At 36.6% G+C, this 20,374-nt stretch overlaps 1 protein-coding gene across 1 annotated transcript in view; it reads right to left on the bottom strand.

Moving 5' to 3' along the window:
• Window positions 1-20,374, bottom strand: part of LOC114055692 (titin-like) — a gene marked incomplete at its 3' end in the record, with an annotated part of 131,673 nt that overhangs the window by 94,460 nt on the left and 16,839 nt on the right. The window contains exons 11-39 of the mRNA XM_027880087.1: window positions 19,819-20,094; window positions 19,484-19,549; window positions 18,762-19,020; window positions 18,122-18,182; window positions 17,806-18,018; window positions 16,940-17,082; window positions 16,114-16,316; window positions 15,770-16,000; window positions 14,969-15,213; window positions 14,034-14,257; window positions 13,752-13,916; window positions 13,480-13,648; window positions 11,152-12,842; window positions 10,775-11,056; window positions 10,240-10,506; window positions 9,823-10,095; window positions 9,458-9,721; window positions 9,098-9,358; window positions 8,530-8,790; window positions 7,881-8,144; window positions 7,528-7,788; window positions 7,096-7,356; window positions 6,423-6,683; window positions 6,195-6,336; window positions 5,940-6,105; window positions 5,513-5,744; window positions 4,636-4,920; window positions 4,422-4,547; window positions 2,132-2,320 (exon numbers count right to left, since the gene is read on the bottom strand). Of these exons, the coding sequence (XP_027735888.1) occupies window positions 2,132-2,320; window positions 4,422-4,547; window positions 4,636-4,920; window positions 5,513-5,744; window positions 5,940-6,105; window positions 6,195-6,336; window positions 6,423-6,683; window positions 7,096-7,356; window positions 7,528-7,788; window positions 7,881-8,144; window positions 8,530-8,790; window positions 9,098-9,358; window positions 9,458-9,721; window positions 9,823-10,095; window positions 10,240-10,506; window positions 10,775-11,056; window positions 11,152-12,842; window positions 13,480-13,648; window positions 13,752-13,916; window positions 14,034-14,257; window positions 14,969-15,213; window positions 15,770-16,000; window positions 16,114-16,316; window positions 16,940-17,082; window positions 17,806-18,018; window positions 18,122-18,182; window positions 18,762-19,020; window positions 19,484-19,549; window positions 19,819-20,094 (7,741 nt within the window). The remainder of the gene's footprint in view (window positions 1-2,131; window positions 2,321-4,421; window positions 4,548-4,635; window positions 4,921-5,512; window positions 5,745-5,939; window positions 6,106-6,194; window positions 6,337-6,422; window positions 6,684-7,095; window positions 7,357-7,527; window positions 7,789-7,880; window positions 8,145-8,529; window positions 8,791-9,097; window positions 9,359-9,457; window positions 9,722-9,822; window positions 10,096-10,239; window positions 10,507-10,774; window positions 11,057-11,151; window positions 12,843-13,479; window positions 13,649-13,751; window positions 13,917-14,033; window positions 14,258-14,968; window positions 15,214-15,769; window positions 16,001-16,113; window positions 16,317-16,939; window positions 17,083-17,805; window positions 18,019-18,121; window positions 18,183-18,761; window positions 19,021-19,483; window positions 19,550-19,818; window positions 20,095-20,374) is intronic.

The raw sequence follows: 20,374 nt of genomic DNA, 5'->3' as shown, positions 1-20,374 counted from the left end.
CCATTTTGTGATATCTTCAATTTTTCAGACACTTCTATTCTTTTTCCTTCATGGGTCCAAAGAAACTCATAGAAGAATTCATTTTCTAAGGCACATATGAACTGTGCAGTGTCACCGTGTTTCACAGTTAGGTCTCTGAGTTGCAAGAGAATCTTGGGAGGGACATCTTTCATTTCCTGAGAGGTGGTCATAGAGATCTTGGTGCTCTGAGATGTTTGGGAAAAGACTGTTGTGTGCATGGCTTTTATTTCTTCAACTGATGTAGCCTTCATGGTCAAACTTTTTGATACACTTTCAAAAACCTGTACACCCAATTCCTGTGATGGCTGTTGCACTGATTTAAATTCTTTTTGATAATTTTCAGTGTTCTTCTTTGTGAGAGGAGGAACATGAAGTTCTGATATAGCCTGTGACCGGATAGACTCTTTTACATCTTTCCCAGAACTTTGCCTATCTAGGGCTTGCACTGTGTAATCAAGTAACAAAAATAATAACATTAGTATCTAAAGAAGTTCACTGGACCATGCTCTGAACAAAATCAAACAGCATGGAGGATGAAAATGAATGATCTCCATTTGAAAATTCAGCATGCCAGATGCACTACTCTCGACACAGAAATTATCCATTCACATGTATGAATGACAAGTGATGCCTGAGCTAGTCATGCATTTGATACTCAGTTGATGCTTGTCTCTTCCTTCACTAAAGTGGTCCATTTTAGGATAGGAAACTTACTTAAAGGAGGTATTTTTCATTTGTTTTTAAACAGGACAGTGCAAAATACCTCAGTCGATACTATAAAAATTACTTTTTTTTTTTTTTTTAAATCTGTATGCCTTCATTTAATTTATTCTATGCTTTGACTTCTGTTAAAATATAAATTTGAAAGTTTCCAAATGTTACAGCATGAACAGAAGAAATGAGAGTGACTGGGTTACTGAGGGTAGGTACAACTAACATTAGCTGGGAAAGAAAAGGTGTGAAACAAGGAAATAATTAGTAATAGCACAAAAGTGTGGTATACAACAAACTGAATCCCTTTGAAGTAAAAATGGGGCTTTACCTTCTGCAGTCACTGTAAGTGTAGCTGTACAAGTTGTTTCTCCAGCACTATTTCTTGCCTTGCAAGAGTATTGGCCAGCATGCTCTAAGAAAGCATCTACTATTATCAGTGTAGCTGTGCCTGTAGACTCATCAAAGTGGAAAACTAAGTCTTTTTTTGGCAACATGAGTCGTTGATTATGAAACCATTGGATTTTTGGTTTGGCCCTGCCAGAGACTCTAGCTTGAAATCTGACTGATTCCCCGCTGCATACCCTGCAGCTTGAAATAGGCTGGATAAAGGTGGGCCTTTGGCCAATATACTCCTCCTTAAGTGAAACAGATGAAGAAACATGCCAAGGGGACTCTGATGTAACTTCTTCAACATTTTTAAATCCTGAAAAGAAGCATGCCAACTTTTAATTTCTTACCCTACACTACAATGAATTTTCTCTCTCATTCAAGATTTTTTTTTTCTAACTTGCAACTTAACAGCATGAATTATTCTCATTCATCATTTATAAAATCTATTGCAAAAAGAAAACAAAATATTTATGGTTAAATAATATCAAAGACAATATAGAACACCAAATTATCCAGGCAATATTTCTTCTCTAAAACTTTGGTTCATGTTTCATCAATTCATATGAATGTAAACTTTTTCTTTTCCATTGCTACACACCTGCTACACATCTCTATTTAAGACATTTTTCAACACTTTCCAAGTACCTTATTTTGTACAAAAAGTCTTCCTAGATTGTCTTCACAGTCAAACCAAAGAATGTGTAAGCAAAGAAGTTCCATTAGAAAGAAGGCTTTTACTGTCTTTGGTGTATGACAGATTCTAAGACTGGAGAAAATGAAAGGGGAGGTGGGCATGGAACATTGCAAAATTGTGAAATAGATTTTGTTGTTCATGACCTATATTTTGGAGGCATAAGTGAATGCTGTGGACATTATAAATGGTAGCAATTAATTGAGTTAAAAGACAACGTGACAGACGACGACTCACATATAATTATCAGTGTATATTAAGATGAGTATTGGAACGTAACCTAAACAAGACATCTTCTTTAATTGCACAGTGTACCTTCTAACTTCAAGGTAGCAGTGCTTGTCACTTGGCCTACAGAATTACTGGCCACAAAGGTATAGACTCCTTCATCCTCTGGATAAGCTTCAGCAATCTCCAGCTGGTAAGTGTCTTCAAACTGAGTCATTCTAAAGAAACGCGATGGCTTGATCTCCTTCTCTTTGCTGTACCAGGAGACTTTCAGATCTGCTCAAGCAAAAGAAAGAAAGAAAAAGTTAGGATATTATACTATTAAGTAAACACTATTTTTCTATTTATATCTGTCAAAAATCCTAATCTCAAGTATCTAAGTTTAAATGTGTCTTGTATTACTCTGGTAAAGTATGATGAGTACAAAGTGGCCTATTGTTGCTTTAAGTTTTGCTTTGTGCATTGGAAATATTTGTATGGAAAAACTGATCCTGGTGCTGATACATTACTGAGTAAAAAAAAATTCTTCCTTTCCTCTCTTAATGTAAAAATTTTGAAATATTTTGCTACTACTAAAATCAGATAAACTCTCTTTTTTAAAATGGGATTTTACTACAATTGCATGATTAAATAGGCTATAAAATCATTCGCTTCAACTAATCAGGTTAAAAAATTAAAACAGAATATTCTTCTGTTTAGTACCTTGCCTCTTCTTGTTGCAAATATTATAAGTTTTACATGTCATATTTCTCAGGGAAATCCTATGTTTGCACCTTTACAAAATTCCGATATAAAATATTGTATTAATTGTACAGGTTCTTGGGGACTTGAGAAAGAACAGGACTGAAGCAGACTTTAGTCTTGCCTCTCCATTTGTCATTATACTACATTATAAATCAAATGTGGGTTATTATTGTCATCAGAAGAGTTGCACAAAGTGTACCATTAAAAAACTGTATTTTCAATCATGTGTTACCTAATCTAATGTAAAAGTTTTTCACAGCACAAGTGAGAGGTATGCAAATCCATTTGGATACATTATTCAATAAGGGAAATTTTCAATAGGAAAAATTTCTTCACTGAAAGAGTTGTCAAGAACAGGCTGCCCAGGGAAGTGATAGAGTCACAGCCCCTGGAGGTATTTAAAAAGCCATGTAGATGTGACACTTAAGGACGTGGTTTAGTTGTGGACTTGGCAGTTCTGGGTTAACGATTGGACTTAATGATCTTTGAGGTCTTTTCCAACCTAGATGATTCTGTGGTTCTGTGAAGGAAGACCTAGATGAAAGGATCTTTATATTCCGTGCTGGAAATGCAGCTTCCACATTCACATAAATACAGTTCTTCTAAAAAAAAGTTACTCTAGCATGCATTGAACAGAGTGCAGGCCAGTCCAACATATATTTTCTGAGTTTTAGCAGCACTTCTAAAGCAGAATGATGTTGCAAAGCCTTTTTTTTTCTTTTTTTTTTTTTTTTTTTTTCTTTTATGGAGTTTGTTTTCAAGTGATTGAAATGCAAATCATATATATTTGCATATAATGTATATTACTAATTTTATGTGAATTTTTATGGAGCTGTCACTCAGGATTATTTTTAAATTTGGAGTTTTATTTATCTTTAAATAATTGTAAATTCTTTGGGATTTGAACTGGATCTTATTCTGCAGTTTATTGTGCGAATACTTTATTATGAGTCATATTCAAGACATTTACTGAAGCGAAGAAAGGTAGTTTTATTTGGTTTTGTGTTAACTTGGGAAAAATATTTAATTGTAGAATGAAATTCTATATAACTAAAACTAGAAAACTTACTTAAGTAAAATCTTCACTTAAAGAGACAATGAGCAAACACCATTTTATGGTAGGAAAAATAAAGCAATCACAGTTAAGTGTTTGCAGAGTGATATGAAATATTTAGGAATATTAGGGTAAAGGTTGAATCACAGTTTCAGTCTGTTTGTTTAGTTAATTGACATGATGTTATGTGTCAACAGAAACTTCATCGTATTCATTTAACACGGTAGTGCTTTTCCACAAAGAAACTCTACATTTTACTCACTGACACAGCTTTCTAACAACAGTTAGCATTTGAAACACTCAGAAGCTTCCAAAGAAAAGATTTGTGAAAGAGATCTTCTTTTTAGAAATGCTTAATATGTTTATGACAGTTTAAAACTTCCATGCTTGATGCCATCTTTGAGTTATTTAACTGGAAGTTAAACTGAAACTCAGTAACCTTTTGATGTGTGTGTATATCAAATAACTGTACTTCTAGGGGAAGAATGATCCAAGCACATATATTGGTGAATTTTTTTCTGAGTTCAAGATAAAAAAATCTGAGAGATGAGAAGATGTACAGGATTTAATTAAACTCACCTGTCCCTGTAACTCTGCACTGAAAACAAGCAGAATGTCCCTCTGATGTAACAGTATCACGTAGTGGTATTATGACAGCAGGCGGATACACTGGCATTTCTAGCTCAGGAGAAACAACTTCCGGGACTAAAGAACAAGAAAAAAAAGTAATTTTTAAAGATGAACAACTATCTTATTTCACAAACATTAGTATTTATGAGCATGGGAAACTCACTTTCCACTGAAAGTGAAGCTGAAGTTGTTGCAACTCCATAGTCATTTTTTGCTTCACAGGTGTACACTGCTGCATCTTCAGGGAAAGTTTCAATGAGCAATAGAGTATATTCTTGTGCATCATGAAGAAATTTGCACTTGAAACCTGGAGAAAGCTGTTGATCATCCTTGTACCAGGAAATTTTGGGCTGGGGTTTGCCAGATATCATAGCACAGAAGCGGGCAGGTTTGCCAGACTCCACAGTAGTTGGCTCTAGCTCCTGAATAATCTGAGGTGGCTCTGGAGCTGAAAATTGTGGAGAAGGGAGGGTAAGAGAGAGGGGAGAAAGAAGGAGAAAGAAAAATCTCATTATTGATATTTATTATTGATTCAAAACTATTTGCAAGGAATTAATTCAAACCAAACCAACATGCAAAACCCCATCAAAACCACTATTATTCCTAATCAAGTGTGCACATGAAAATTCTCCCTTTTTCTTGATATGAGGGGGGATGATCTAGCAGTAAGTGCCTTAACATAATTAGCTGTGTTGGTGTAAGTGTTTTATGGCAAAATATGTCCAAGAATCACTAGGTTGATCTCTCTGGGAAGGTGTATTTGTCCATATGAACAAAAGAGTTTTATTTAGACTCAATAAATGTTCTGGTCTAAGTAAATACAGCGCAAAGAGATCTGCTAATGGTATTTTTATCAGCTAACCAGCTATTTCAGTAGAGTGAGAAACATCCATGTACATGAAGAATTTGATAGTGTTCCAGATGATCTCTTTGGATTTATCTTTTTCCTTCAGATTTGGAATTTCTGAGAAGCTATATAGAAATCAGAAAAACACTGGGTAATAAATACAGTTAAAAGCATTGGTTATGGGGACACATACCATTCACATAAAGAATAACAGAACTCCTATTCCGTCCTGCAACAAAAGTATATTCTCCAGCATCAGAGTAAGTGGTTTCAAAGATGCTCATTCGATGGACTCTCCTTTCTGCCACATAACTGTATCTTTCCTCATACTGGAAGTTGATCTCAATACCATCCTTGTACCACTGTGGTTCGATGTCATCTTCATTGACTTCAAATTCAATTTCAGCTCTTTGTCTCTCAATGACCTTTATACAAGTAGAATAAACAGTAGAAATTAAATTTCTTTTTACCTATGCCACTTTCTAGTTTTCTAAAAGAAGGTCCTGACCTTATAATTACAGATTTTTGTGTTAGGACTTCCTAGATATTATTGCTCTTCCCTTGCATTATTCTTTGCTTGGCATAGTTATGAAATACTTATTCGTCTGTATAGGTCATACCTGAATATCTTTATGGACACTTCTGATGCGAATGTCACGACCTTCCACTATCAAATTGGCACTGGATGTGTTTCCACCTGCCACTACAGTGTACTGACCAGCATCAGACATTCTCGTGGAAGGAATGATGAGACGATGGACATATTTCTCTCTCTGAATTTTCATCCTAAGGACATCAAAAAAGAAAATAAGCTAATTATTTTCTGAGGGAAAATGGATAGCAAAATTTAATATGATGTAGAAGCAATCACTTACCTGTCACCAATCTGGAGTTCTTGCCCATCCTTCATCCACTGGACCTGAATGTCAGGCTCTGAAACTTCACATTCAAAAATAGCCCTCTTCTTCTCCACCACCTTGACATCCTTAATATGCTTCCTAAATTCAATGTGACGAGCTAGGGTAGAAAAATGTAAAATGAGTGCCTTGATGTTACTTAAGCCACTAGAAGTCACTAAATATACAAATCAAGAGAGCAAATACCTTCCACATATAAAGTGGCTGATGAAGCTGCTTTTCCAGCAACAAAAGTATATTCTGCAGCATCCCCAAAATGCACATTCCTTATGGAGAGGGAGTGTGTAAGCTTCTTTGTTCGTATCTGGCATTTATCAGTTGATTTTATTTCTACGCCATTCTTTAGCCATTTATATGAGATGCCTTCATAGTTAACCGTGACTTCAAATGTTATTGTATCTTTCTCTTCAGCGTTGATGTCTTGTAGCATGGAAGTAATTAGGATGGCTAAAAGAAAAGAAATGGGTTTTTACTGTAAATGCATGTTAACAGGATCAGAGATGTTTCAACTTCTTTAAGACAATTTTGGTAATTTTAAAAGGTAGGGGTTTTGTCCAGAATCAATACTACAATTAAATCTCCCACATCTGCTGAATTACATAGGAACCCAAATTCTGTCTCCTCTGGTGACTTGGAGTTTAGGCATGCTTGCCTCTATTCCTAGAGGAATAGGGTCTGACTTTCAAGTTCACTGCTCCTAGATCTTTTTCAATAATACAGTTAAGGCTGTTTAGTGTTATTTAAAAATACCTCTACAACGGTGCTGTTTTTGTCTCTGTTGCACTATTTCCATCTGTTTACACAAATTCTATTATTGATAAATAATGTAAAATATTCTGGTAAATTAATTTTTACGTACGTTTTACAGTCAGGGTTGCACTGACTCTATCATTTCCACAGACAAATGTGTATTCTGCAGAATCTTCACTGCTTGTGTTCATGATATTGAGCTGATGAAGTTTCCCCTGGACCACTATTTTGAACTTTTCACTCATTTCAATCTCCACACCGTTTTTCAACCAGACAGCAGGCACATTGAAATGAGAAACTTCACATTCAAAAGAGGCGGTTTTGGTCTCAGGGATTTCAATATTTTTCATGGTCTTTGTGATATGTAGAGCTAAGAGGGGGAGGAAAAAAGACAAAAGAAAGAATTTTTTTAAAAGTCAATATGCATGGTAGTCTGCAAAAAACCAAGGGTAACAGGCTATGAAGTGTCAGGTCAAGTTGTTCAATATGAGCTGAAGTAACAATTCATATAATGACTTTCTCACAAACTTAAAATACTTACTTTCTACAAACAGTTTTGCTTTACACTCCATTTGTCCAACAAGAGCAGTGTATTCCCCAGCATCATCAGGAGATATGTTATGCAGCATAAGCTTGTGAACTTTCCTTTGAGAGATCATCTTGTATTTATCACTTTGTTTAAGCTCAATATTTTTGTGGAACCACCGGACTGGTACAGTATCATGGGACACACTCAGTTCAAATGAGACAACAGCATTTTCCAAAGCAGTCACATCCTTTGGCTTTTTGATGATCTTGACAGCTTGAAGAAAAAAGTTAGCGAGATTCAGCAGTGTAAATGATGTAAATTTCCAACCACACATTACAGCAAATATTCAAATCACATTGACTTACTTTCCACATGAAGTCTGGCATTTGCTCCTATTTTTCCAAGTTTAAAGCTATAAACAGACTCATCGGTGACCACACAGTGTTTGATTCTCAGTGTGTGAACAGTTCCTTTCACTGTAATTTCATATTTGTCATTTGATTCAAGTTCAACACCATTTTTAATCCATAGAGCTCCTTTCACATCAGGGTGGGTCAGTTCCACACTGAAAACTGCCTCCTGTGATTCTGTCACAGTCAGGTTCTTCAGTGTTTTCTTTATCTTAACAGCTAGGAAGATAAAGGGGGAAAAAAATAAAAAAATGCACAAATTGACAGAACAGATCAAAATTAAAAACTATAGCAAATATAATAATCTTAATGAAATTGAATCATGGTGTTTCATTTTAAACATTTACTGACTTGTTCAAGTTCCAGTAAAATGGTGTGCTTGGAACTCAACAAGGAACCTTTACTTTTAGGATCCATGAGAAACGTTTCATTTGAGGTTCTTTATTTTTGGTTGTTGTGTTTGGTTGTTTGTGGTTTTTTTTCTGTTGGACTGGTTAGTTTTGGTTTTGTTTTATTTGATTTATTTCATTTTGCCTGATCCAAGACACAGTAAGTGATACTGGTCTGAGTCTTAAAGACATCTGATAGTTACAAAAATACTGACCTTCGACTTTCAGTTTGGCAGATGTCTTTGAGCTTGCTATTTCATAGCTGTATTCACCCATATCATCCAGTTTTGTCACAGGGATAGTAAGCCTTCTCTTAACACCATCAGACTGAGCACGGTACTGATCTGTCATAGCTAATGGTCTACCGTTTTGTAGCCACTGGCCTTCTGATTCAGGATTTGCCACCTCACATTCAAAAACAGCTGTCTGGGACTCAGCCACAGTCAGGTCACTGAGAGGCTTTGAAATGGCACCACCTGTTGGGAAGAAAAGGCACATGGTTTTGCCATATTGCTGTGCAGCTTTCCCCCATACAGAAATGAAAAATAGGTGCTGGAATTCTTTGCCCTAATTTGCAGCATGCACATAGACATTCTGAATTCTGTGAAAGATAAAGAATAGAGTATGACCTGAAAATTACTGAGATGTTTCTTAATTCCATCCTAGTTATTCTCATTTATTATTTTTGTTATCAGAAACAGGTATACTTAGCACTCAAGAAAAACCACTGGGCATTTTTTAAATCACAGTGGAATAAAAACCTTGAACTTTAACCCTACTAACCTGCTACTATAAGCTTCCCAGATGTTTTCTTCTCTCCAGCATAAAATACATATTCTCCTTCATCATCTTTCATCATCTTCACCACTGTCAATTTATGTATTTTGCCATGTGCTTCGATTTTATACTTAGGACCAGCCTTTATCTGTTGGCCTTTGAAATTCCAAATTACATCAATTCCTGAATGAGAGAGCTCTACCTCAAAGGCTACATTCTGTGTTTCAGTGCAGGTGATGTCACGAAGACCTCTAATAATCTCAATTTCTGTAAAAAGAATAAATTATAAATATATTAGTTGTTTCCACAGTTTGATATTTAAGGAAATTATTTCACAAAGAATTGTGCATCTTAAAGGACACCTACGTTCAACTGTGACATTGCAACTTGTTTCAACTTTGCCAACCATTAGCTTATAATGTCCTTCATCTGATGCATAGGTTCTGGTAAGCACTAGCCTCTGTTTATTGCCTTTACATACAGCCTGTACACGGTCATCAGGCTTTATCTGATTATCATTTAGGTACCACTTGGAAGAAGACACATCAGGTGCTGAAACCTTGCATTCGAGGATAGCTTTTGTTCCTTCAACAACGTGAACATCTTTTAGAGGCACCACTATTTCCACACCTGTCAAGTCACAAAAATATTCATTGTGAAAAAAAAGCCTTTAAAAATAATCCTAAAACAGATAAAAATCAAACATCTTCAAAATCATGATAGTGACTTACTGTACACTGTGATCTGTCCAGTGGTTGACAGTTCAAGATCAGGAACACTGAAAGAGTAAGCTCCACTATCTTCCTTTGTTGCATCTTCTATGAGCAACATATGTGACTGTTTATCCAACACAATGTGAATACGATCACTTGATTGAATTTCTTGGCCATCTTTCATCCAGACACCTTCTGCATTTTCTAGGGAGACTTTAACTTCAAGTTGCACAATATCTCCCTCGCAGACTTTTTGATCAGTAAGTCCTTGAAGAATAACCATGGGACGAGCTGTGGAATTAAATGAAGTTAATTAATAAGAGGTAAGAAGAATATTGAACAAAGCATTATGGGATACAGTAATATAGCTACAACACATACTATAATGTAGAAAATCTATAATATATAGGCAATATAAGTATTAGAAATGCTTACGCTTCATCTTCAGTTTGCATTGAGTCCTTTTTCCATCAACAACAAAGCTGTATTCTCCTTGATCATCTTTATTAACATCCTTAATAGTGAGGATTTGACGACCACGGCGGGATGCGATCACATATTTAAGACTAGAAGTGAGTTCAACATCGCCATGATACCATTTTCCTTCCACATCTTCTGGGAAAACCTCACATTCAAGTTCACCTGACAAGGATTCTGGTACTTCAATATCCTCAAGTTCTTTGATAAACTCCACGACAGCACCTACAGGCAAAAATAATTACATTTGTGAATAAGCTTGATTATATACTCCTGATGAAAACATTTCTTACTGAATGAGCCTGAGGAAATATACATATAGTGTAACCATTTTACATAAATATGTCTCCAAACCGTCATTCTGGATTCCGAAAATATGCAAGCAGTTCAACATTTTGTAGGGCATTGGACATCTATTTAAATTGCTTGCTTTCTTTCTGAAGCTGATTTTACTTGAACAGTATTTCATGGTACTGAGCTGCAAGCTTCTTACCTTCAACAGTAAGCTTTGCAGTAGTTTTTATGGATTCGTCTTCTACCAGTACACAGCTGTAGTCATCAGCATCATTCATATCAATTGTTAGTACAGAAAGAAAGTGAGCCTTTCTGTCTGAATGCATCCTGTACTTGTCTCCAGAGTGAATCTCAATTCCATCCTTAAACCATTTCACTTTGACAAAGGGTTCTGATGTCTCACATTCAAAAGTTGCCATGGAGTCTCTTGATTTAGCAACAATATCTTGTAACTTCTGGGTGAAGCTGATTAACTGTTTGGCTGCAAAATAATATGTAATGAATCAACAGAGCACTGGTCATATAGACTTAACACACTATAATGAGCAGTGGGATGAGTAAGAGAATTTAACTTACCTTGTACTAACAGGAAAGCATGGCTAGAAGTTTCACCAGCTATATTGATTGCTTTCACCATGATGCTGGCAGAATCATCAGAAGTCACATCTCTGATGACTAATTCACAAACATTGTCTTCAGGCCAGTACCAATACACACGATCAGTCCTTTCAATCTGCACACCATTTTTGAACCACTGGCACTCAGGATCGGGTTTACCCACCACTCTCACACGGAAGTGTGCATCTGTTCCCTGGGCTACAGTCTGGCTTTGAATTCGTTCAAGTATCTTGGGAGCCTCCATGCTTGGACTTAGCTCCACCTTCCCTGGTTTGAATGTTGGAATGGTGATTTTGCCTTCAGGAGGAAGTGCTTTCTTCTCTTCCTCTGGGATCTCTTTGGTCCAGTGAAGAAGTTCTTCTTTTGTCTTTTTTAGCATTTCTTCATATGATTCATCTTTTTTGCGAGACTTAAGCTCCACAGCAGTGATGGCTTCATAATAGCCCTCCTCTGTCCTACGCTTGAATTTACTACGCAGCTCTTCAGATTCCTCTGAAAGCTTCTCGTGGGTGATTCTTTCAGCCCTTTTCAGCCTCACTACTTCTTTGGTTGTTGTTTCTGCAGGTTTGTCTACCTTCTGTACCTCAAAGAGAAGTTTCCCAGGTTCTGTCACTGCAGGTTCATGTTTGGGTTCAGGAGCACGACGAAGAACAGATCTGAAGTCTTCCCTTTGCTGGATCTCAAGCTTCACCTTATGTTCAATAAAGCCTTCTGGATTCTCTGCAGTGACTCTCACCTCTCCTGTGTCATAGGATTTGCAGTCCACAATATCCAGGTAGTAGATTCCATCATAACGGAGTCTAAACCTTTTGCTTTTACGGATGAGCTGTCCATTGAGGTACCAGTTGACCTTGGGCATAGGATAGCCAGTCACACGGCACCGGAATCGTGCTGTTTCACCTTCCAGGACTCTTGCAGGTTCAGGAACCAAAACAATTTCTGGTTTTTGTTTTTCCTTTTGGTCCAGTGCAACTGCAGGTAGAGCACCCTCATGGGCCATTCTTTCTAACTCTTCAATTCGCTGCAGTCCCCTTTTGCCTTCTGGCAGCTGGGATTCTTCCACAAGGCTTTTCTCATCCTTCACAATCAGAGTAGCAGAGGTGTGGTCTGTACCATATTTATTAGTGGCCCTGCAAGTAATCACTCCACTGTCTCTGGAATAGGCTACTCCATAGTCCAGGCTACAGTACCCAAACTCATTGATCATGCGGAGTCTGTTAGCTGCTTCCAAGGGTTTGCCATCATGCAACCACTCCACCACCATGGTTGGGTCACCAATCGGTGTAAGCCTGCATTCAAAGTGTGCTGGTCCAAATTGTTTGAGCCTTAAAGATGTGAGCTTCTTCTTAAAAAATGGTTTCTGTTGCTTTTCCTTGTCATACAGGTCTCCTTCCTCCCATTGTTCTTGACCATAACGCAAATGGAGAGGTTCTAACTCTGGTGCTGCAATCTCCTTGGCTTTGTAAGTTCCTTTTGGAATTATTAATCTCCTTTCTGGTTCAGGTTCTATATGTTCAACTTCAACATTTACTTTGCAGCGGGTAGTGTCCCGCCCAGCTTTATTGATAGCTGTAGCAGTGTACCATGCAGCATCTTGCCTGGCAGTAGATTCAATTTTAAGGGCAGCTGCCCCTTTGGTTCCCTCAATCCTGAAATAAAAAAAAAAAAAAAAAAAAAAAAAAAAAAAAAAAAAAAAAAAAAAAAAAAAAAAAAAAAAAAAAAAAAAAAATAATAATAAAAAAAAAAAAATTAACTATTTTCATTTTGTCATTCATTTTTGCCCTTCTCCAAATTAGGTCAAAGCCTCCAAAGGCAAATCTCTGGAGGTAATAGACGTGTTATGTTTGTTCATGTTTATGAGGCACATGCCTAACAATCAAATAGATAAAGATAATAAAACCCAGTGTTGATTTGAGCAGCATTTTTGCCTGCAGAGGACTTCAAAACCATAGGCAGAGAAAGTTCCCTAAATCTCTGTTGTAAAAGCATTGGCTTTGCAGAATACAACTACACAAATACACAAGCGGGAGAAAATAGAGTGAGTCCTACAAGCTAACTCTTCAATTTGCTGCAGTCCCCTCTATCTCTAATCCTTGCTGTAATGCAAAAGCCCTTAGTGAATCCCTTCTCCAAAAGCAGGAGTATTCAACACACTGTAGGAGGCATTTTGCAGGATGGTGATTTTTAACTCCTTTACTTAAATGAAGTATTTTAAACAAAACAAAATGAAATTTAAATTAAATTTAAATTTAAATAAAATAAATTTAAATAAAACAAAAATCTTACTTTATTTTGGGGTATTTATGAGGCACAATGATGTCACTGTTTTTCAGCCATACAATGTCAGGATTAGGGCTACCAGTAGCTCTCACTGCCATCTCCAGTCTAGAGCCCTCCTTCACACTGACATTCTTCAGCCTTTCCACAAAGTGTGGTCTGACTAGATCTTCCTTAGCTGAAAGAGCGAGGGTAAGTTATCACAAGAGGAAATGACATGGCTGTGCTTTCTAATAAGAAACACTTATCAGAGTCCTAAAAACAGCATATAGAGCAGATACCTTCCACAGTCAGTGTCATTGAGACTGAAGCTTTGCCTGCCCTGTTCTGAGCAATTACAGCCCATTCTCCAGAGTCCTCAGGCATTGCAGGAACGATGATCAATGACTGGGTGCCATCTTCTTTAATCACTATTTTATGGGTGTAGTCATTAACGACTTGTTGACCTGCAGATGCACATGAAAAGGAAACAGTTGCACTCAAAACAGTGTGTCAACAAGATGTAAAAGGCACATAAAATGTTTTTTTATGATTATTTGTCGATGAAAATGAAGCTGATATACCATTATGGAACCAATACGTCTCTGGCATAGGTCTGCCAACAACTTTTAAGTCGAATCTTGCTGTCTGCCCCTGTGAACATTTAAATGATGTAGGTTTCAGCACAAAAACTGGTTTATATAGTCTCTCCAGTTGTCCTTCATCGGTTTCTTCTAATCTGCGGGCAGGAGAACGAGAAGGAGAACTGCGGGCAGGAGACCGGCTTGGGGAGCGTGGAGAAATAGACCTGGAAGTAAAAGAAAACACGGACGTTATGGCAATGTCATATGGAAGGGAGCTGACATGATAAACAGATCTCAACTTTTGCCTTTATCATAAGTTATTTAAATGAGTTTTGCCCAACTTATCTTTGTGAGAAATTCTGACAAATTATTTTTTATTTCTAGTCAATTTTATTTAGGTTTTTGAAAGGAATCTCTATAGCTGAATAGTATTAGGATATACCACAGCCAGGAAAATTTTGGGGGTTTGGATACTGCACAGATATGGATGTAATCCTGTGTATGTTTTTGTGTGGGTATGTATGTGTATGAGACTGAACATGGCAACACTTGATTTTTTTCTGTCATAGAAATACAGTTATTTTAAGGGCAAGAAATAATAGCTGCACACTGCTCTAAAACTCCAAGTGCAGAAGAGGTTTTTTCCAAAACATTATTACTTTAAGAAATAGATATGATTATTGACATTGTAAATCTAATACTGTGGCTGGATATGCATGTGAATTAGAGTACTCTGGGAACTGCATTGCTCATTAAAAAGGCAAATCAGACAAAGAGTTGGCATGTAAATCAATATAAGTCATGAAAACAGCATTTAGAACTTTTCCAGAGGTATGCAAACTCCAATCACTTAAGCTGTTTAACTGTTGAATCATGAGTTTTTGGGTTATCACAGCAGATTGAAGTCTCATGAAATTGTAATCCTGTGTACCTACCTGTATCTTTTCATAACTTCTGGTCCTGGCATATAACCTGGAGTTGCTGTAGGTGCAACTGGCTCAACATAGAGTTTTGCTGAGCAAATGGCATTTCCTTTCATATTACTGGCAAAGACAGTGTAAATTCCTTCATCTTCAGGTAAAACAACAGGTAAACGCAGACTGGCACTGCCATCCTGCAGAACTTCCATGTGGTAGCGCTCTCCATGCCTTATGCGTTTACCATCTTTGTACCAAGCAATCTGCATGGAAAGAAACAGAGGACTGCTATGTGAACTCTCCTAAAGACAAAGATCCAGTAACGACCCACACATACAACATACTACAACTTCTAATTTTTCAGCTGGTACATCATCATGGCCCATGTATATGTGTTAAAGCAATAACATTTTTACTTGAAATAGGTAAGAATAAGGTAACATGTTTACACAGTAGCCTGAAACATGAGTTTTGGTGCTGGAAATAGATATATAGCCCATTTTGATGAAGAGCAAAGTGACCTAGACTGGACTACTACTTCCCCACGTGGCCAGAGCTGCTTCAGAGAAACTCAGAAGCAAGACCACCTTAATTGGTAAACACAAGCTGCCTCTGAACTGGCTAACCAACACTATTCTATGAAGAGCAAAAGAAAAAATAAGCTTAATATCAATACAGAAGACTGGATTTCCTTTGAGAGCTGCTGTTTTTATGCAGAACATAGAATATCTGACAATGAGATGCTTTCCAAGGTATTTTTTCTAAGTGTACTACCAGATGATTTTTAAAAAAAATTTAAGTTACACATATGTGGGGTACCTTTGGCAATGGATATCCAGATGTCTTGCAATGGAAAGTAACTCCTGTCCCCTCAAAGGTTCTGTAATTCTTTAATCTTAAATCAAATCCTGCTTGTATAGCTTCAGATTCGGAAATATCAACCATCATCTCTTCTCCATCTTCTTCGAGTAGTTCATCTAAGGTAGTCTTAATAATTCTGAGTTCAATCTCCTTGATAAGTCTTTCTTCAAAAGAAGAAATATGGAATTCCTATACAGAAAAGCAAGACCATTAGTTCTCTGTGTCAAAAAATTATCTTGTAAATAAATTATTTGTATGTTAAAACATCAGTATATGAAATTAGTATGGAGTGGTAGACATACCTCATCTTCTACAAAAGTTCTGACCATTACTGTATCTTTTGCCATTTTCTTCCTAATAAGAGCTTGTTCTTTTTCATACTCTTTTTCAAAGTCACCATATGAAATAGGTGGGGCTACCTCAGCCACTTTAGGTTCCTGTACATATGCAGTCATCTGAGTTTGGTACATCATTTCTTGTGATTTTATATAGGCTTCATAATCAGCTAAGAATTGAGAACACATACATTTTGGTAAGTTTTTTGTGGTTTTCTCTGGATAGAACAGATAAAACAAACTTATTTTACTGGTTTTCGTGATTCAGGCAGACTTTCTGTCTGTTTAGCTAATAAATACAAATTGCAATAAAATGCAGTGATGTAATCATATCAGCTTTATTAAACAGGTGAAAGTTTTACTGTGCTATTTAGATGTTCTAGTTCTCAAAATGGACACACCTGTAGAGATTATTTTGCTATTTCTTCACCAGGACTCTGTCTCCTGCTAACTTCATATATTTTTACAGGACAACTAAAATAAAATTAGCGTCTTTCCTTCTAAGATTAACCTTTTTCCCCCACATCACTCTCTCAATATCTTATGTAGACTGTTATGTATGTAAACTGAAGAAGGTTCCAATAGCTACAGATTCTAGCAAAGAATAAAGTCCTTCAAGAACCTGATGCCAGATACTTGGTCTTGTAGAAACAGAGCCACCAGGTCTCCCTTTATGTTTCTTGAGCTGAATAAACTAAGCTGCAAAGATTTTGCAACACATTTTAAAATCTTTTTCCAGTTTTAAAGTTAAATTTAAGAAGTATTTTTCCCATTTCTTTAATCTACAGTGTACCTTCTTCTAGTAAGGAGACCGTTGCAGAAGCTTCTCCATGAGTATTACGAACAACAATAGTGTATTCTCCGGCATCATCGGCAAAAGTCATGGAAATTTCAAGTTTGCATTCCCCAGTTTCTCTTTTGTGACTCACTTTGTATCTGTAGAAAACATAAAAGTAAAAAGTCTATAATTCTGATGATCACACTTTTTACTGAATTTGCTTTTAGTTATACAGTTAATGAGAATCAGTCCTAACTTGTACAAAACACAAAAAGAGAAAGTTTTGCAGGCAGTTCTCACTCAATGAATTTGCAGAACCCTGTAGGAGAAATAACCATACTGAAACTAGAGTTCTGGTCTACTTGCATTTTGTTGTCACTAAATAAATGGGATCCAAACACCAGTACTGAAATATCAGAGGTCTAGTTATCAGACAAAATATAATGGTATGTTCTGTGTGCACACAGTGTGTCCTAATATGGGTCATTATAGCATGATTATTTCAAGAATGCTACAAATGTAGATTTTTTCTCAGCTAGAAAGTGTGTTGCTTTCTGTGGACAACATTTGCATAAACAGAATGCAAACATTGAATAGACAGAATAAAACAAACGAGAAACTTCTTTGTTTATAAAGATATGTATATCTCATTTCATGGTCTTTTAAATTTTTTAATATTTTAGATATTTTAAAATTTAGTGCCTAAAGTAACACATTAAGACAGGATCCTTTAATATTTCAATTCTAAAAAATAAAATTCCACATAAATCAATGATGTTATTTGGCTCAGCATCAGTAAGGAAATCAAAATTACTATGCTGTCAATTAAATATTCTTAAAAATTGTGTTTAACCAGTTTTTGTGCATTGTATTCAAAGTACCTGTAGCCAGTCGTTAGAGGAACTCCACCTTTTTTCCAGTAGACATGTGGCTTCGGGTTGCCCCCTACTTGGCATTCAAATATAATGCTCCCACCTTCAATTAATTTATGCACCATGGGTTTTCTTATGAAGAAAGGAGGTATGGGTTCTCCCGATACTTCCTCTGCTGCAGCAGAGACATCTTCCATTACAATGTCCTTTGTCTCCACATAGCTGAAACAAGATTTCAGGCAGGTAAGTGAGCTGTCTCTCATAAACAGAGGGCAAGAATCTAATGACTGCAGTAGGAGCAGTCTGTTTAGGAGAGGAACTTTACCGTTTCTCTTCTTTAACAGCCTTCTCAGAAATGGTTTCTCGAGTCTCAATTTCTTCTGTAACTGCAAGGCAAATGTGATACAGTGGATTTTAAAATACTTTAATAAGCCTTAAGCAGTAAGTTTACTTGACACGAAAAGAGTAAATAGTTGTTTGCCTCCAAGGGCTAGGTACTTGCACTGAGGAAACAGGTTAAGAGTCTCCATCTGCCCATAATTGGCCTTTCCCTCATATTCTTACAGCCCTTTTACCTAACAGCCCTGGAATACAACTCAAGGCATATGTTCTACTTAGGAACTTAAAAAATGTCTATGATATGTTACAAGTAGTATACAGTTAAAAAAATTAACTTCCTACAGTGACAAAAGGAACTATCCTCGAGTTGCACCATGGTTTAGTTTCAATATTAGGAAACCCTTCACTTAAAGGGTTATCAGGCATTGGAACTGGCTACTCAGGAGTCACCTGGGCCTGACTTTTAAATGCCACCTCCATCCTGGAGGTATTTAAAAGGTATGTACTATGGCACTTAGGACATGGACTAGTGGTGGACTTGGCAGTTCTGTGTTTACAGCTGGGCTCAATGATCTTAAGGGTCTTTTCCAACCTAAAAAAGTCTATCATCATGTAAATATACTTACCTTTCACATGTAAGTGGCAAGATGTGCTGACGCTCCCAGCCTTATTTGTGGCAGTGCAGGTAAATCTTCCACTGTCCTCTGCAAAGGCTTCACGAATTACAAGGCGAGCAAGTCCTGATTGGAAAGTGATCTGGAAGTCCATTGAGCTTTCAATCTTGTAGTCTTCCCTGTACCATGTCACCGTAGGTTGAGGATGACCAGATATATGGCACTCCAGAGTGACAGACTCACCTTCAGTCACAGTCTTATTTTTGAGCCCCTGTATGACAAAGAATAGGTATCACAGTCAGTATATATTTTCGCTTCTGAACAAACACTTAAGTAAGTGAAATCTATTTGAATGGAAAATTTAATGTCTACTTCAGAACAGTGATCTGTTCAGCAGTGTATCCAAGAAAAAAAAGACATTTTCTGAAGGGAAGTATTTGAAACTGGATTTTAGGATCTCTGAACATTACTGTTATTAATAAAATGAAAAAGAAGGTTGATGTTTATGCAGATAGGTCAGACTTTTTTGTGACATAATTGTGAAGAATCACCTCCATAACAGACATTTGGAAGAGTTTATGTCAGAGTTAAATCATATGGCTCAGTAAGTCTAAGATAGAGTTAAAAAGATCAAATAAAGCCAACTTGGAATGGTTAGGTTTTCTGAGATAAAAATTAGATCAAAAGGGTGAAAATGTATTGTAACTCCCCTAATCTACACACAAATTACTTACTGAGACTAAGGTGGGTGGAGTAGCAGGGATTTCTGCAGGCACCGGAACTCTGGCAGTTTCTGTCACCTAGGTTGTTTAAAGGATAATTAATAAACACCTAACAAACTCAAAGACATAAACAGTATAAATTACATAAGAAAATAAATCAGGTAATGTAAATTCTTTGCTTGTCATTGGTAAATATTAGATCCTTACAAAGATTTGTGTGTAAAAAAGACAGCAGAATGTTTCAATAGTGGAAAACTGCAGTAAGAAAACAATAAAAAAAGTGGGCCTATACTATATTTTTAGGATTAAAGTTAGTCAAAGTGATAGAAATTCGCTTAATAACATACCTTTGCTTCACCTTCTTTCTGGAACACCAAGTGTTCTTCCCGCACTGCTTCATGTTTAATACTTGTCTCTTTTTTCGTTTCAACATCATAGTGACTTTTGTATGTCTCAGCAGCCTCTCCAAAGGGAAACTGCGGAGGGCCAACTGGCTCTGCTTTTACCCTGACTTCATGTGGCTTCAGCTGAGGTGGCTTCACAGGCTTGGTGATCTTCTGCACAGCAGAAGTAGCTGATAACTCTTTCTCTAGAGTAGCCATGGCAGATCCAGCTATTGAAACCTAAGGAACAGAAAAGAAAAAGTTAAAGCTTTGTAGTTGTTTTATTTTCAAAGGAGAAAGCATACTTCTTGAGCAGATTGCATATGCAGGAGTTGCTTCCTTAGTTACTTGGGTTTTGACACTGAAAAAGCAATATATACACAAATGAATACTAGTATCAGATTACATCAGTAAAATATCAGCTATGTAATATCCTAATATTATTTTTGATGTATCTAACATTCAAACCTCTTCTTTTTTTTTTTTTTTTTTTTTTTTTTTTTTTTTTATTTTTTTTTTT

Source organism: Empidonax traillii, unplaced genomic scaffold, assembly GCF_003031625.1.
Source record: "Empidonax traillii isolate 1590-97213 ecotype Southwest subspecies unplaced genomic scaffold, ASM303162v1 scaffold65:size4453928, whole genome shotgun sequence".
Lineage (NCBI taxonomy): Eukaryota > Metazoa > Chordata > Aves > Passeriformes > Tyrannidae > Empidonax > Empidonax traillii.
Note: the sequence above shows the minus strand (reverse complement) of the source record. Positions and strands in the feature narration are given on the sequence as shown.